Raw genomic sequence first — 19,172 nt, 5'->3', positions numbered from 1 at the left:
CCCTTCTGGCACATGACAGCTGATCTGATCAGCTGACATGTGCCCCTAAAAGCTGCAGGTGGAATCGCAATCTACCCACGGTTGTTAACATGTTAAATGCCACTGGCAAACGGACAGCGACATTTAACATGCACGTGCAGGAAGCGCATCATTACTTCCTGCCATCGGCACCCGTGTCACATAACTGTGGGTTGCCAATGGGTTGGCATGACAACTTGGGGTTAGCAGGAGACCCCTGTGGTTGTCATAGCCGGATAGCTATGAGCGCCGCCCAGCGGTCGGTGCTCATAACAAGTGAGCATATCTGCTACACAGAGAAGGGCTACAGCTCTGCTCTATGTAGCACAAGCGATCGGATGATGGTAGCTTCCCATGGGGACTATTGAAGCAAGTAAAAAAAAAAAATGTTTTTAAAAATATTTAAAAAACTAAAAAATATTAAAGTTCAAATCACCCCCCCTTTTGCCCTATTCAAAATAAAACAAAAAAATCAAATATACACATATTTGGTATTGTCGCGTTTAGAATCGCCCAATTTATCAATATATCAAAAGAATTAATTCAATCGGTAAACGGCGTAGTGAGAAAAAAAAATCTAAACGCTAGAATTACGGATTTTTTTGGTCACTGCATTAAAAGGCGATCAAATATTGTATTTACACCAAAATGGTATCAACAAAAACGTCAGATCGGCGCACAGAAAATAAGCCCTCACCCGGACAAGATACCTTAAAATGGACACTATGGTTCTCTGAAAACGGCAACTTTTTTATTTATTTATTTTACAAACTTTGGAATTTTTTTTCACACCACTTAAATAAAAAAGAACCTAGATATGTTAGGTGTCTAAACTCAGAATGACCTGGGGAATCATAATCGCCCGGTCAGTTTTGGCATTTAGTGAACATGGTAAAAAAAATATCCAAAAAACATTTGTGCAATTGCACTTTTTTTTGCAATTCCACCGCGTTTTTGGATCTTTTTCCCGTTTTCCCTCACATGGCCATATTGACTGAAAAATGAAAAATTTATGGCCGTGGGAATAAGGGGGGGGGGGGGGGGGGCAAAAAATAAAAACACAAAAACAAAAATACCCCTGGTCCTTAGGGGGTTAAAGTAAAATCTTTTTCTTGAAACCTTCATTGGGGTATGCAACTTCCCCCTTATGTTGCATAGTCGGGTGCTTGCATTATGTTTCCCTGGAGTTTGTTAATTTTTCCTAGTTCTGTTCCGATTATCTGTTTCTTCTAGTGCATGTTCCAGTAGGTTGATGCAGTATGCGTACGAGAAGCTGACTTCTTCAGTTATTAGTCATCTTCCTGGTTGCAGCAACCAATTCCCATGGTTATTAATAATAATCTTTATTTTTATATAGCGCTAACATATTCTGCAGCGCTCTACAGTTTGCACACATTATCATTGCCCCGATGGGGCTCACAATCTAAATTCCCTTTCAGTATGTCTTTGGGGTGTCTCCCAATGCAGGCCATTCATGTGTTGTGATGAGTAGTAAAAATTCTCTTAATAGTATACAAAAACAGTAAATGTTCAGAAGTAAGCAGTCTAATATTTAATAAATAGCTAAAAAAACCCTAACAAATGCAAATTATTAAAAATAGTTAAGGAAATATGCACTTACAGCCACTTGCTGGTCATTTTCATTAAATTCTTGCAACTGTCTTTTCAATTTTTGAACAATTTGTTGGATAAATATTACATCCATCTCATCTGATATCTGAAAATATTGCTGAAATATGAAAAACAAATTAGAAATTAAAAAATTTAAATCACATTTTTTTTGTTCTGACTAACTAAATATTTTATAATAGGTTACCATTGCTTAGTTTACTGCTTATAAAATTCTGCAATATATTGCAATTCTGAACTGAAAAACAAATAAATAATTATTGTTACTCTTGAATACCAGATGCTGGATTGAGGAAATTCATACTCACTTTCCACAAAGCATTTCATCTAAACCTTGTGATTATACACTACCGTTCAAAAGTTTAGGGTCAAATTTCCTTATTTTTGAAAGAAAAGCACAACATAAAGCTAACATTAAATGATTCAGAAATCTACTCTATACATTGTTAATGTGGTAAATGATTATTCTAGCTGCAAACGTCTTGTTTGTAATACAATATCTTCATAGGTGTATAGAGGTCCATTTCCAACAACCAAAATTCCAGTGGTCTTATGGTACTTTGTTTGCTAACTGTGTAAGAAGGCTAATGGATGGTTAGAAAACCCTTGTGCAAGTATGTTGGCACAGTTGAAAGCAGTTTGGCTGATTAGAGAACCTATAAACCTGACCTTCCTTTGAGATCATTTTGAATCTGGAGCATTACATTTCTTGGTTCCATTAAACTTTCCAAATGGCCAGAAAAAAAAACTTTCATGTGAAACTCAACAGTCTATTCTTGTTCTTAGAAATGAAGGCTATTCCATGCGAGAAATTGCCAAAAAACTGAAGATTTCCTACAACTGTGTGTACTACTCCCTTCAGAGGAGAGCACAAACAGGCTCTAACCAGAGTAGAAAGAGAAGTGGGAGGCCCCGCTGCACACCTGAGCAACAACACAAGTACATTAGAGTCTGTAGTTTGAGAAATTGACACCTCACAGGTCCTGGCAGCTTCATTAAATAGTACACGCAAAACGCCAGTGTCAACATCTACAGTGAAGAGGCGACTCCTGGATGCTGGCCTTCAGGGTAGAGCGGCCAAGAAAAAGCCATACTGAGACTGGCTAATAAAAGGAAAAGATTAATATGGGCAAAAGAGCACAGACATTGGACAGAGGAAGATAGGAAAAAAACATGTTATGGACAGACGAATCCAAGTTTGAAGTGTTTGGATCACACAGAAGAACATTTGTGAGACGCAAAACAGAAAAGATGCTGGAAGAGTACCTTATGCCATCAAGCATGGTGGAGGTAATGTGATGGTCCGGGGTTGCTTTGGTGCTGGTAAAGTGGGAGATTTGTAAAAGGTAAAAGGGATTTTGAATAAGGAAGGCTATCACTCCATTTTGCAATGCCATGCCATACCCTGTGAACAGCGCTTGATTGGCCCAATTTCATCCTACAACAGGACAATGACCCAAAGCACACCTCTAAATTATGCAAGAACTATTTAGGGAAGAAGCAGGCAAGCTGGTATTCTATGTGTAATGGAGTGGCCAGCGCAGCCACCAGATCTCAACCCCATTGAGCTGTTGTGGGAGCAGCTTGACCATATGGTACGCAAAAAGTGCCCATCAAGCCAAACCAACTTGTGAGAGGGGCTCCTGGAAGCATGGGGTGAAATTTCTCCTAATTACCTTAGCAAATTAACTGCTAGAAAGCCAAAGTTCTGCAATGCTGTAATTGCTGCAAAGGGAGCATTCTTTGACGAAAGCAAAGGAGAAAATTATTATTTCAAATAAAAATCTTTTTTTCGAACTTTGTCAATGTCTGGACTAGATTTTACATTCATGTGTCAAATCATTTGATTAATAAAAGTATGAGTTTTCATGGAAGACACAAAATTCTCTGGGTGACCCTAAACTTTTGAACGGTAGTGTATGCTTGAAAACAATTACAGGGCTGTGGAGTTGAAGTTGTGGAGTCGGGGTCGGTGTCCATTTTGGCGGAGTCGGAATAAAATGGACCGACTCAAGACTCCTAAAATATATAATAAATTGGGTTCAGTAGTTCAGTGCAGGATGTGTTGTAAATGTTTTCATAAGAATTTGGGAAAGTTACGAAATGTCCTATAAATGTCTGGTCTGTTCCTGATCTAAGGATCTGGGCTTTTACTGGAGATGAATCTATGCTGCACTTTATGCACATACTCAGTAGTGAGGCAGGGCTGTGAAGTCGGGAGTCAGGGAAATTGAGGACTTGGAAGTTTGGATTCCAAATGCTCCATATATACACTTTTTTAGCAGCTAAAGCAAAGAAAGTGGTTTCCTTTACAATATTTCAGTTCTGGTGGGAAAGGGAAAGATGTAGCAAATAGTGGCAATGTGGCCGAGAATTTTGTTATGCAGTAATTAGCTCACCAAGTATTAATATTTTACTGTACCGTTTCCAGTGGATTAGGATTTTATTTATGTATCATCTGTAGGTCCATTCTCATCACAATGGAGTATGTGCATGTAATATGTCTGCACAAAATGTACCATTTGCATCTTTTATTTATTTCTAAATCTATAAGTTAAAGTTATGATGCTACTTGGAGAATACCTGTCATCAACCCCGATATTATACCTCTCCCACCCACATTTTTTCATCCTAAATACACTATGTTCCAAATTATTATGCAAATTACATTTATCAGATTTTCCTAAATGGTCGGTGAAAATGACAGTCAGTCTAATAAAAGTCATCACCCGTTAGATTATACATCGAATTTTATTGAAGAAACCTCCCAATGATAATAGTATAATCTCCAAAATGAATAAAAACTCAAAATGCACTGTTCCAAATTATTATGCACAGTAGAATTTGTAAACATTTGATATGTTTTAAAGAACTGAAAATGCTCATTTGTGGAATTTGCAGCATTAGGAGGTCACATTCACTGAACAAAAAAGCTATTTAACGTCAAAACATCCCAACAGGCCAAGTTACATGTTAACATAGGAGCCCTTCATTGATATCACCTTCACAATTCTTGCATCCATTGAACTTGTGAGTTTTTGGAGAGTTTCTGCTTGTATTTCTTTGCATGAAGTTGGAATAGCCTCCCAGAGCTGCTGTTTGGAGGTGAACTGCCTCCCACCCTCATAGATCTTTTGCTTGATGATCCTCTAAAGGTTCTCTATAGGGTTGAGGTCAGGGGAAGATGGTGGACACATTATGAGTTTATCTCCTTTTATGCCCATAGCAGCCAATGATTCAGAGGTATTCTTTGCAGCATGAGATGGGGCATTGTCAGCATGAAGATGATTTTGCTCCTGAAGGCACGTTTTTGCTTTTTAGACCATAGAAGAAAGTTGTCAGTCAGAAACTCTATATACTTTGCAGAGGTCATTTTCACACCTTCAGGAACCTTAAAGGTTCCTTACCAGCTGTTTCCCATGATTCTGGCCCAAAACATGACTCCTCCACCTCCTCGCTGACATTAAAGCCTTGTTGGGACATGGTGGCCATCCACCAACCATCCACTACTCCATCCATCTGGACCATCCAGGGTTGCTCAACACTTATGAGTAAACAAGACTGTTTGGAAATTAGTCTTCATGTATGTGTGGGCCCAATACAACCATTTCTGCTTGTGAACACTGTTTAAGGGTACTGTCTCACAGTGGCACTTTTGTCGCTACGACGGTACGATCCGTGACGTTCCAGCGATATCCATACGATATCGCTGTGTCTGACACGCAGCAGCGATCAGGGACCCTGCTGAGAATCGTACGTCGTAGCAGATCGTTTGGAACTTTCTTTAGTCGCTGGATCTCCCGCTGTCATCGTTGGATCGGTGTGTGTGACACCGATCCAACGATGCGTTCGCTTGTAACCAGGGTAAACATCGGGTTACTAAGCGCAGGGCCGCGCTTAGTAACCCGATGTTTACCCTGGTTACCATCGTAAAAGTAAAAAAAAAAAAAACAGTACATACTCACATTCCGGTGTCCGTCAGGTCCCTCGCAGTCTGCTTCCCGCTCTGACTGACTGCCGGCCGTAAAGTAAGAGCAGAACACAGCGGTGACGTCACCGCTGCGCTCTGCTTTCACTTTACGGCGGCACTCAGTCAGAGCGGGAAGCAGACTGCGAGGGACCTGACGGACACCAGAATGAGTATGTAGTGTTTTTTTTTTTTTACTTTTACGATGGTAACCAGGGTAAACATCGGGTTACTAAGCGCGGCTCTGCACTTAGTAACCCGATGTTTACCCTGGTTACCCGGGGCCTTCGGCATCATTGGTCGCTGGAGAGCGGTCTGTGTGACAGCTCCCCAGCGACCACACAACGACTTTCCAACGATCACGGCCAGGTCGTATCACTGGTCGTGATCGTTGGAAAGTTGCAGAGTGTGACAGTACCCTAAGGGTGGCCGAATAGTAGGTTTATGCACCACAGCAAGCCTTTGAAGGAGCCTACACCTTGAGGTTCGAGGGACTCCAGAGGCACCAGCAGCTTCAAATATCTGTTTGCTGCTTTGTAATGGCTTTTTAGCAGCTGCTCTTTTAATCTGATGAACTTGCCTGGCAGAAATCTTCCTCATTATGCCTTTATCAGCACAAACACATTTGTGCTCAGATACAGCCACAAATCTCTTAACAGTACGATGATCACGCTTATGTTTTTGGAAAATTTCTAATGTTTTCATCCCTTCACCAAGGCATTGCACTATTTGATGCTTTTCAGCAGCAGAGAGATCCTTTTTCTTTCCCATGTTACTTGAAAACGGTGACCTGCTTAATAATGTGGAACATCATTTTTAAGTAGTTTTCCTTTAATTACAATCACCTGGAAAATCAATTATCACATGTGTTTAAGATTGATTTCAGTGATCCATTGAGCCTTGAGACACAATACCATCCACGAGTTTATTTGAAAAACAAAACAATTAAATCTTTATGACACTTAAATCCAATTTGCATAATAATTTGGAACACAGTGTATATCCTCATTTCTCAGATGCGTATTATATCCTCCAGCCTTCCTATTCTACACTCTGCTTCCTCTATTCTCAAGTCATGTTTTGAGATGTCTTATTTAAGAACCATCAGTGCCTGCTTCATTGCATTTTATAGGGAGACTTATCTTTGGTGTGAGGTGTCTGATTACACTTTGTCAGTTCTTTATAGTTTATACTGCTGGAGCCTGCCTGTCTCTCCCCCATCAGCTGGCCGGCTTCTTTCCGTGATCTTTCCTCATCTCTCACCACCTTCTGCTGCTGGATGTTTGCAGACATTTCCTCCTCCCTCAGCTCTTATATTGATAGCTGGAAGGCACACAGAGAATCTTCAGTGGTGGCCATTTTGGATATCTCCTGCATCTCATGTCATGCCACTCACAAGGGTTTTACTACCACTGCAGAGGAGGTAGCTTCCATGAGCTGGTTAATCTGTTTCTCACTGCTCTGTGCTTTTGATCCTTGGCTGTCTTATCACTTTTACTGCTCTGAAGGGGTGAAATGTGTGGGGTGTGCGGGAGCTCTCTCCTCTCACTCCTGTATAGCCAGGGCCTGAACCAGGAAGTGATCAACTCGGATATTGTATGTATTGATAGTTAAAAAGGTTGTCCAACCACGAAATCCAATTTTTTTTAGCGAATCTGTGCTGCATTGCAATATACAACACCCCTACACATTTTTCTTTTTTCTTCCAACCTTTCTTTCCTCCTGAATTTCACTTCATTACATGCTTCCAGTTTGCTACAGCTCTTGCAGACCAGGCAGCTTCCAGGGCTGTTTTTTCCTCTATGCTCATATTCACAACCAGTTAGCCCCGCCCCTGCCCTAAGTGCCAAGCCCCGCCCTCTGCCCATCCACTACACACTCACTGGCTGTTAGTAACTGCTCTGCATTGACCTTTGTCATTCATCACAGCATTGGAGGTGATAGATGACTGACTGTATCCTCATCTAGTGTTATAATCTACCTCACTTCACAACCTTGTAATGCACACTTCAGCTGTTGCAGAACCTCATAATACATCTTAGGCTGGTTTCACATTTGCGGTTGAGTCGCAGCGTTTATGCCGCATACTTCTGCATGCATCGTGTTTTCTTATCTTTAACATTATGGACGCAGGGACATGCAATTGGATGCTTTTTGCAGCGTTTGGCGAAGGCATGTGTCGTTTCGTTGTCTGCGGCTTGGTGCAGTAAATGCAACATGTTGAAATTTTAGAGGCGTGTATATGCCACCTAGAAACGTATGCGGTTATTTGCAGAAGGAATGCGTCGAAAAAATGCATTTCAGTCTATGACAGCGCAGGCGTTCGCAAGCACACGCGTTTGTTTGCGTTTGTGAACACATGCGTTTTTTTTTAAATTCGTTTATTAATTTCAGAATAAAACAAACATTACACATATTTGCATTTGTCATTGTCAATTATACCATAGGATACAAACAATTGCAAAGTTTCATTTTGTCCAAAGTTTACAGGGCAATAAACTGTGAATGTTGGATCACTAGTACCTTATAAAATACTTATTTAACAACTTTAACTACATTAACCATCTATAATAAGTCGCCGAGGAAATCATACGTGAATCCTGCTCCGCAAGCGATGCCCCCAAAAACCACACGTCTACCTCCCTGTGTAAGTAGTTAGTCAGTGTAGACTATAGGGTATGATAAGAGGAATTCCATCTACCCCAGATCTTTTCAAATTTACCTGGACATCCTCTATTTTGGTACAGTGTTTTTTCATACAGGATAATCGAATTTACCAAATCTATCCAAGCCCTGAGAGTCGGGGGGGAACCACCCATCCACCTTAACGCCAGCACCTTCCGTGCCATGAAGAGGGTTTCTCGAAGAAAGATCCCAGTATATTGATCCCAAGTTTCCGCATCCCACACCCCGAATAAGCAGGTCAATGGCTCAAGTGGGACAGGAATCTCTCTCAGCCGCCGCTCCATCTCCTCATCCTCCCCCGCCGTTATCCTTTTGATATAAGAAATCGCGGAGGATAGACATCCCCTTAGGTATGCTTTTATAGTATCCCAGAACAAACCAAGATTTGGAGGGTCTGGATGGGTAGAGATAAAGCAGTTCAGCTGATCAACCGTTCTATCACTAGAATCTATTAATTTCAACCAGAAGGGATTCAATTTCCAGGGTATATTATTACTTGATTGACCGTATTTAAGTTTAAGAATAACTGGACTATGATCCGATATCCCCCTACTGCCATGTTCAACACTATCTACCCACAATGCCAGACCGCTAGATCCAAATATGTAGTCTATACGAGATAGGGACCTCCTAGTTGATGAATGGCAAGTGCATTCCTTTATCTCAGGGTGACGTATTCTCCACAAGTCCAACCATCCACTACCATCCATAAACAGTGCCAGTTGTGAGGGGGACTGGGGAGAAGGCCCCCCCAGATATCACGTCGTCTAGTCTCAATCTATCCATGGAATTATCCATGACTAAATTAAAATCCCCCATACAAATAACGCTAGCATCAGGATAATTTAGGGAGAAACCCATTGCCATGCGAAGAACCGATATATTAGCCGGGGGAGGGTTATAGACACATAATATCACATATTCCCGTGTGTTAATAAAGGCGTGCACAAAAACAAAGCGACCCTGATCTCGTCGTGCCTCCCAAGCTTCCGATCTGACATTCCTATGTATCAGCAGAGAGACCCCTCTTGAATAGCTGGTATGGAATGCGTGAAGGGACCACTACACCCAGGGCCTTTGTGTACATTTAACTGTGTCTCTGGTCAGGTGTGTCTCTACAAGAGCTACCACATGGGGATGATAACGTTTAATCTGCGAAAATACTTTGATTTTCTTTCGGGGAGTCTTAATACCCCTTATGTTCCACGTCATGCATATAATCTCAGACCCCATATCCACACTTAGAAAAATAAATAACATACACCATAACCTGAACAGGAATCAGGGACATCCCGCAGAGCACAAAATTACCAATGGCGACTAACAAACATATCAAACAATCAAAACTGATGTAAAAACCTAGAAGAAACAAAACTTGAACAGTGGAGGAGTAGAATCCTATACTCCTATAGTCAGATAGAAAAGGGGATACCCTCACTGGAACCAGCGTCCGGTATTGTTGATAAGCTCAGCACCAATACGGAGAGCTCCAATTTGTGTTGCCATTAAACAAGTAGAGCAACTCAAGAGTTCGGAGCATTAGACACCTTGTATGACCGTAACCATTCGGCTGCCTCCGCCGGATCTGTAAAGAACAAGGAAGAGCCTTCATGGACAATGCGGAGCCGAGCAGGATAAAGCATGGAATAGATGATATTTTTATCCCTGAATTGCTTCTTAACCTCCACAAATCGAACCCGCAGTTTTTGGAGCTCCATGGAGAAATCAGGAAAAATTGAAATTGTAGCGTTATTGAACTTAATAGGGCCCTTCTGCCGCGCCAAGCGAAGAATCGCATCCCTGTGTCTGCAATTGAGGAGACGCGCCAAAAAAGGCTGGGGCGGAGTTCCGGGGGGAAGAGGCCTCATTGGGACCCTATGGGCCCTCTCCACAAAAAATGTTTAGGAGAATCCATCTCCCAAGAAGGTTTTAAGCTAGTCCTCTAGAAATTTCTCAGGCTGCTGACCCTCTGATCGCTCCGGCAGGCCGATGATTCGAATATTATTGCGGCGCAATCTGTTTTCAAGGTCATCTGCTTTTTGTTTCCAGGCATTCACGGAGCCGGCAGCCTTAGACAACTTAACTTCCATAGGGGTAATGGTGTCCTCTATATGAGACACTCTCGTTTCAACCTCCGAAATACGCCCTCTCATAGCTTGCATATCATGGCGCAGACGACCCACTTCAGTATGTACGTCCTCTATCTTTTCAGTAAGAGAGGATCTAGTAAGGGCTATGGCCTGCATTAATTGCTTGTTTAAGAGTCAGTTCGTCTTGTTCTCCCTCCTCATTACTGTCAGAGAGACGATTTTTCCGTTGGTTATGCGTAGGATTATTTCTGAGAGTGCGTACATTATCAGAGGTATATTCTCTGGCATATTTCCTTAATTTATCAGCAGCCCCCGCACCTTTGGAATGCTGCATGGCGATCAACAGGAGGACCCCACAGAAGGATCACCTTTGTAATTATGGCTAGTCAATTCCCCAGCAACAGTCCCGGCAAAGTTAAATACCGAAGTAGATCTCAAAAGGTTACTGGCCAGGCAGAAAGGTTGTCAGGGGTTTATGAAGTAGCAACTGAGGATCCGCCCAGGCACCGCGCCCTGAAGCAGCCCCACAGGTAGAGCAGCAGGGAGGGGGTAATCCCTCCAGAGTTATGGCGCCAGCAGGAGTTTATCTGATAAGAGGGGTACAGGGCCCAATCTTCCAGGGCACACACTGCACCGCCCCCCTACTGTTTCAGGTCACGAGCTCACCTCCTGAGCTGCACCGCAAGTGTAAGCGCCGCTCTCCTTGCTGCTGGAGTGCGTGCTGCAGTAATATCCGCTGCCTCCCCGGGCACCGCCGACCACTCCGGCCCCCCAGCACCTGTAATCTGATGTTCCCCAGCGCTCCCTCGCTGCAGCGCAGGTATCCGCTGTGTCTCAGGGGAAAAGCACCCGGCTGGCGCTGTGTCCTGCCCGCCGGAGCGCGATTTCAAAGATGGCCGCCGCAGCCCAGGGATTCTGCCGCCCTTCCAGCCGCCTCCGCGTCCGACGTCCCAGGGCTCCAAAACTGCCAATCAAAGAAGCCACCGGGCTCCTGAGGTCCCATGAGTACCGTTCCAGCCGGTACAGTCGGTGAATCAGGGGTTCTTTATGGCAGGATGAGGATCAGGATGGCCGGAGCTCCACGAGGTGCGTCCTCTCTAGTGCTGCATAGCCACGCCCCCCCAACACATGCGTTTTTCCACAGTGAAACCTGTCTAGACACTAATTAGCCACCCCCCACATACAAACTGATAAAAAGAGGGAGTGGGCATTGGCAGTCCACAACTCTGCAGACTGGAAGAAGCTCTGACACTGGAAACAACCTGTGAGGAATCTCCACTTTGGACAATGTGAGTATAAAAGCCAATGTCTGTCTTTTCTTTTTTCTCTCTTTATATGTACTATTAATTTCTGTCTCTTTTTTCTTGCTGCACTCATCAGAATGTCGTCTTCTTCTTCCGAGGAGCGTCTTGGCCCTGAACACTGTGGATACGAAAGTGAAGTGAGTACTCACCTCTTCAGATTGGTAAGTATTCTCTGTCACCTCTACACATGGGACAATTTTTTTTTTGTCTTTTTCAGAAGAGTTCTTCAACTGCAGCAGAGGCCGAGCAGAAGCAGCATGGACAAGTTCGTGTGGCAAGGCGGCGTGTAAGTATACCTTACTGATTGTACTGTTTATTGTATCCTGACTGTACTGTTCTTGCCTGTTCATTTCTTCACTTTGCTTATTTCTTTACGTTTTTGTTCTCGACTCCTTTTTATTTCCTTGACTTTAATTATTCTTGCCTGTTTTCTGTCTCTGTTTTCTTTATTTTCCTTATTTTAATCTCTCCAACATTAATGTATTTTTTTCTTTTCTAGGTTCCAGAATGGGATGAAGACCTCATTGATAATGATATCCTCATCTCCCTGGTCCATGAGCGAGTCCCATTGTGGGACACCCGGGTTCCACAGCACTCGGATGTGACGATCCGGCGACTATGGAATGAGGTGGCCCGAGCGATGATGGATGGATGGGACGACACCCCGGCTCGGGTCCGCAAGGCATTTCGTAAGTATTGCAATGCAGTGTGATGCAGCAGTGACCTTGGCCGGTATCACACAACTGTGTGTTATGAGAGAAACTCTGAGAGTTTCTCTCATCACACACAATTGTGTGATCCCGGCCAATAGTGCATTGTCTAACCATTTTTATTTTTTTTAAACAGTGCTCAAAGTCAGAACACGTTGGCGTTCGATGAAGGATCGCTTCAACAAGGACCTTCGTCAAGAGAGCTGGGTTCCCAGTGGTTCTGGAGCAAGGATAAGAAAATATAAGCATCACCGCATGCTGGCATTTTTGAGACCGGTCCTTGCCCAGAGAACGTAAGTATTCTTGTGTTGTATTGGATTGTGTAGTATTGCCTAATCTGTATTTTTCTATCCCACAGGAGTTGGCGCATTTTCTATTGTAAATGTTTGAGACTAATGTTTTTCTTTTCACAGCACCTGGAGCAGCACTCTTGAGCCTGGTTCTGGAGCGGTCCTTCATCGAACAGCCATAGACCCGTCCCAGCCATCTACCAGTGCAGCAGCAGTTAGTGAGCCTGCAACACAAACTGGAGACCAGGAAGCAGGTCCATCAGGTGTTCCCCTGTCAAAGTCCTCTACCTCTTTGTGGAGAGGCTCTTCCTGCCAGCGGCAGAGGGCCTCAGACAGGTCACTCATGCCCGAGTTTTTGCACTTGAGCTCGATCTTTCATGATGTACTCAAGGCGATGGGAGACAGACTGGATAGTGGCTTCAACTTTATGAATACACTTATCCAGGACGTCACCCGAAGCCTTGACCAAGTGAAAGCCGACCTACAGCACATCATTTTTTTTAATCAAATTAAGAAGAGCATATCAGTTCACCTTACTCCTGATCTCCAGCTCAGTGTCATGAAGGCCTGCAATGCTGATTATATGCAGGCTATGCAGCAGAGTCGGTATTTTAAGCAGCCAGTGGTGGCATTTCCACTGGTGCCAACACTGGCACGCTTGACCTCAATGCAAAGCTCTGCTGCATACCACTGCATGGCCACGACCATTCCAAGCACTGTCAGACACCGCTACAGCGCCACCACCATGCCGAGTGCTGTTGGACAGCCCACCGCCACCACCATGCCAACTGCTGCTCCTGCTTGGACATCCTCCACTGCCACCAGCATGCAGCAGCAGCACACGGACCATGACAGGCCGGCCACCATCACCAGATCCCAGCTGCATCAGCAGCAGCACCCGGACCCTGGCATGGCCTTCACCACCAGCATGCAGCAGCTCCAAGACCCTGGCATGGTTTTCACCACCAGCATGCAGCAGCAGCACACGGACCCTGGCATGCCCTTCACCACCAGCATGCAGCAGCACCCGGACCATGACAGACCGGCCACCATCACCGGGCCGCAGGAGATTAGCACATCGAGGCTCCCCAGACAGCAACGCAGATCCCACAGGCGTTTGTTTACAGTTATTACTTACCTTAATGTGACCAGGAGACGTTCCTCTGCAGGAATCGCTCTATGGAGCTGGGTGTCCTGTCTCCGGATGGCTCCTTGGACACAACCAAGCAAATCCCGAAAGGTCTCTTTGGACATCCTGGTATATTCTGGAAATTTGTCCAGGTTGGCATTGAGCTCACTGTATAGTGTGTGGTAGGCTCCACGGCTCTCCCGGACTTCAATAATGGGGTGTCTCCAATAACGCTGACGCCGTTTTCTTCTCTGTCTTTCTCTATTTCTTTGTTGCTCACAAGCAAACACATAGGTAAGAAACAGCTTTATACTTAAATCTAGGTTGAAATAAAAGCTCTACATGCGAAGATCCATTGTGACACAGGATACAGTACCAAAATCTGAAGATTTCAGCTGTCCAAGGGTCTAAATAAAGATATCCCATAACACATGCCCGCTGTTGTCCCATTGGCGGTGTCTATCTAGATTTTTCTCCTGTCAAATTTTCCACCATGCGCACAAAAAACGCAACGCATGTAAAACGCATGAAAAAGCATACAAACGCTGCTTTTTTTTACCTCATGCGTAATCTCATGTGTCTAAAGACGGCTGCGTTTGCACGCGGTTTACCGTGCGTTTCAGGTTGTGGAAGATACGCTGCGGATTCAACCGCAAATGTGAAACTAACCTTAGCTGTTATAGCATTAAAATATAGAATGGCTTTTACTTCCATATTCCAGCAGAAGAACACCCTGGGCCTCATGAATCAGACAATGCCTCTATTATTACAGTCATGTATGTTTTATTCTGACACTGCTAAGTTTCAGATAAAACATATTTAATACCCATTCAGCGACTGACGACAAGTTAAGAAATCAAGAAAAATAAAAATAAAAACCAAAATATAGGCCAAATATACATATATATCAACTTTATCGTAGGAATTAGCACACAGGGTAAATGCAACCTAAGAGAGTAGGCATAAACGATCCAAATAAAAAAGAAAAAAAGCAAAGATAGAGGTCAAATATATCTGAAAACTTTTTAGCTAGGTATCAAAACCATACTTAGGATATTAGACCTTAAACATAAGTACGAATTTAATTCATGGAATGTGTACTAAAAATTATTATTGCACAGAATACGCATAAAGGTATGATGGCATAATATACAAAGCGGTATAAGTATATAGAAAGCAATAATGGTGTATATGGGGTACGTAAAGTATAGTAGAGATATAATTAAAGTGTAGAGTTGGGAGGACCCCCTGGAAGTTCGGGTCCGGCTGGTTCAACTGCACAGTTGAACAGTACCCGGACCCAAACCCAGACCCCATTCACTTGAATGGTGGACCCAAACATCCAGTGTTTTCCACGCTGTGATTATATATATATACACACACACATATATATAGCATCGTGATCACTCGCTAATCCCGCCCCCTGCACAGTAGCTCAGCCCCCCACACATCACCACACACAATCCCGCCTCCCACCACATTACCACACACAATCCCACCTCCCACCACATTACCACACACAATCCCGCCCCCCCACCACATTACCACACACAATCCTGCCCCCCGACCACATTACCACACACAATCCCCCCACCACATTACCACACATAATCCCGCCCCCCTATCACATTACCACACACAATCCCCCCACCACACTACCAAACATAATCCCGCCCCCCTATCACATTACCACACATAATCCCCCACCACATTACCACACATAATCCCGCCCCCCTATCACATTACCACACATAATCCCGCCCCCCCACCACATTGCCACACATAATCCCGCCCTCCCACCACATTACCACACATAATCCCGCCCCCCACCACATTACCACACATAATCCCGCCCCCCTATCACATTACCACACATAATCCCGCCCCCACCACATTACCACACACAATCCCGCCCCCACCACATTACCACACATAATCCAGCCCCCCACCACATTACCACACAATCCAGCCCCCCACCACATTACCACACACAATCCTGCCCCCCCACCACATTACCACACAATCCCACCCCCCACCACATTACCACACATAATCCTGCCCCCCACATTACCACACACAATCCCGCCCCCCACCCTATTACCACACACAATCCCGCCCCCCCACCACATTACCACCCACAATTCCCCCACCACATTATCACACATAATCCCGCCCCCTATCACATTACCACACACAATCCCCCCACCACATTACCACATAATCCCGCCCCCTTATCACATTACCACACATAATCCCGCCCCCCCACCACATTGCCACACATAATCCTGCCCCCCACCACATTACCACACACAATCCCCCCACCACATTACCACACATAATCATGCCCCCATCACATTACCACACATAATCATGCCCCCATCACATTACCACACATAATCCCGCCCCCCACCACATTGCCACACATAAACCCGCCCCCCACCACATTAGCACACACAATCCCGCCCCCCACCACATTACCACACATAATCCCGCCCCCCCACCATATTACCACACATAATCCCGCCCCCCCACCATATTACCACACATAATCCCACCCCCCACATTACCACGCGAGGCTCTATCCCCACACATTACCACACAAGGCTCCTTCCCCACACATTACCACACGAGGCTCCGTCCCCCCACATTACCACACGAGGCTCCGTCCTCACACATTACCACATGGGGCTGCGCCCCCACACATTACCACATGGGGCTGTGTCCCCACACATTACCACACGAGGCTCTGTCCCCACACATTACCACACAAATCCAGTTTGCTTTTGATTTTACACTGTGAATAAAATGTATTAGTATTATTCTGATTTTTAATTATTATTATTGTTATTAACTTCATTTTAAGTTAATTTACCACCAGCGTAATCGCTATTGAATGTTGTCATTATTTACTTTAGTTTACTCACTAGCAGCGTTAATTAGATAGAAATGAGCATGCCGAGCATTAGCTGGCTGGAAACAGCTAGTGTGCAAATAACAATAAAAAAAAAAACGGATGGGTTCCCCTGTATTTTTGATAACCAGCCTGGCAAAACTGATGGCTGGAGGCTGCAACCCTCAGCTTTAGCAAGGTTGGTTATGAAGAATAGAGAGGTCCCCAACACTGTTTTTTAAATGATTTAAATAAATTTAAAAAAAGCCATGAGGTCCACCCCATTTTTGACAACCAGCCTTGCTAAAGCAGACAGCTGGGTGCTGGTATTCTCAGGCTGGTAAGGGGCTACGGATATTGCCCCCCGAGCCTAAAAACAGAAGACCGCAGCCACCCAAAAAAGGTGCATCTATTAGTTGCACCAATTCTAGCGCTTTGCTCGGCTCTTCCCACTTGCCCTGTAGCGGACTCAAGTGGGGTTCATATTTGTGGGGTTGAGGTCACCTTTGTATTGTAAAGTGACATCAAGCCCACGGCTTAGTAATAGAGAGGTGTCTGTAAGACACCTATCCATTACTAATCCTATAGATATATAGTAAATAAACACACAGCCAGAATAAAGTTCTTTAATTGCAAGAATGACAGACTCTTTTAAACATTCTAAATTAAATCATACTCATGTCATTGCCCATTCCATTGAGGCTATCGTCTCCTGTAATAAAACAAAAATAAAAAAACAAACATATTTCATTAAGGTTATCACCGGTCACAGAGGATGCGTTGCCAGCCTGGCCCCTGAACTGCGGTGATCTTGGTGAGATCCCCGCTAGCTCAGTGAGAAAGTCTCACGGTGGGGCGCTGAGCTAAGAAAGTTCACCGTAGTTCACTATGTGAAATTTCTCCCAGTTAACTCACTGCTGCACCGTGAGGCTTTTTTTCCACTGTGTGAGCAGTGGTCTCTCCAGGGTCCCTGAAGTTCAGGGGCCCAGCTGGGAACACAGCCTTAGTGATCTGTGGTAACCTCAATGACGTCACCGCTGCTCACTGATGCGCTTGCAGAAGCTCACTCACCAGTGGTTCTCAGCTTGGACGGTCGCATCTTGACACCGTCCAGGTTGTAAACAGTTTATCTCCAGATATGGATTACGGTGTGGGACAGAACAAAAGACAGGTGAGGGACATGGTTGTTTTTTTATTTTTGTTTTATTACAGGAGACAAGGGCTTCAATGGAATGGGCGATGACATAAGTATGGTTTAATTTAGAATCATTAAAGGAGTCTGCATCATTCTTTCAGTTAAAGGACTTTATTCTGGCTGTGTGTTTATTTACCATATAATAATAGGAATTATAGGATTAGTAATGGATAGGTGTCTTATAGACGCCTCTCCATTACTAAGCTGTGGGCTTGATGTCACCTGACAATACAACGGTGACAACAACCCCACAAGTAGGGAACCCCACAGCAAGTGGGAAGAAATGTATAATTTCTACAAGGGGTAATAGGAGAAAATGGACCCTATAATTTGTTATGTAATTTCTCCCATATGTGGCAGTACCCCAAATGTGGTTACACATTACTGCTTGAGCACACCGTGGGGATTAGATAGGACAGAGTGCTACTTGACTTTTAGAAAGCACATTTCGTTTGAATAGATTGCCGGCTCCATTAGCCTACCCCTTGAGGTGCCAGAACAGCGGAAACCTCCACAATTGACCCCAAATTGGAAACGTTCACTGCTTAAGGAATTCATCTAGGGGTGTAATGAGTATTTTGAAAGCACAGGTACCTCTCAGAATTTTATAACATTGGGAAGTGGAAAAATGACATTTTAGTGGTACTTTTTTTATTATTATTATTTGCTGAAATTTTGTCACTAACCCAAGGGTTAATATGCGAAACTGAACTCCACAATTTATTGCGCAATTTCCCCCAAAAGTGGTGATGCCCTATATGTCATCAGAAACAACTGTTTGGACACACGTCAGGGCTGATAAGCAAGAAGCGCCATCTGACTTTTGAAGCCCTTAACCTCCGGAGCTTTTTTCGTTTTCGGTTTTCGCTCCCCTTCTTTCCAAAGCCATAACTTTTTTATTTTTCCCATCAATATGGCCATGTGAGGGCTTATTTTTTGTGGGACAAGTTGGAATTGTTTTCCAATTTTCTGTTACACGACATGGTAAAACCAATAGTATCGTTCAAAAGTACAAGTGCGATGAAATTGCAAAAAAGTGCAATCCCACAATTGTTTTTTGCTTGGCATTTTCGCAAGGTTCACCAAATGCCAAAACTGACCTGCCATTATGATTCTCCAGGTCATTCCCAGTTCATAGACACCAACATCTCTAGGTGTTCTCTTTTCTCTAAGTGGTAAAAAAAAAATTCCCAAATTTTGCTTTAAAAAAAAAGTCGCAATTTTCTGATACCGGTAGAGTCTCCATTTTTCGTCATCTGGGGTCT

At 44.0% G+C, this 19,172-nt stretch overlaps 1 protein-coding gene across 8 annotated transcripts in view; it reads right to left on the bottom strand.

Moving 5' to 3' along the window:
* LOC143782318 (uncharacterized) overlaps nucleotides 1–19,172 on the bottom strand; it is a 356,201-nt gene that overhangs the window by 144,993 nt on the left and 192,036 nt on the right. For all 8 annotated transcript variants that reach the window (XM_077269673.1, XM_077269669.1, XM_077269670.1 and 5 more), the window contains one exon: nucleotides 1,640–1,747. In XM_077269673.1, coding sequence (XP_077125788.1) covers nucleotides 1,640–1,747 — 108 coding nt within the window. The remainder of the gene's footprint in view (nucleotides 1–1,639; nucleotides 1,748–19,172) is intronic.

This window comes from Ranitomeya variabilis, chromosome 6 (genome assembly GCF_051348905.1).
Source record: "Ranitomeya variabilis isolate aRanVar5 chromosome 6, aRanVar5.hap1, whole genome shotgun sequence".
In the NCBI taxonomy this organism is placed as follows: domain Eukaryota; kingdom Metazoa; phylum Chordata; class Amphibia; order Anura; family Dendrobatidae; genus Ranitomeya; species Ranitomeya variabilis.
Note: the sequence above shows the minus strand (reverse complement) of the source record. Positions and strands in the feature narration are given on the sequence as shown.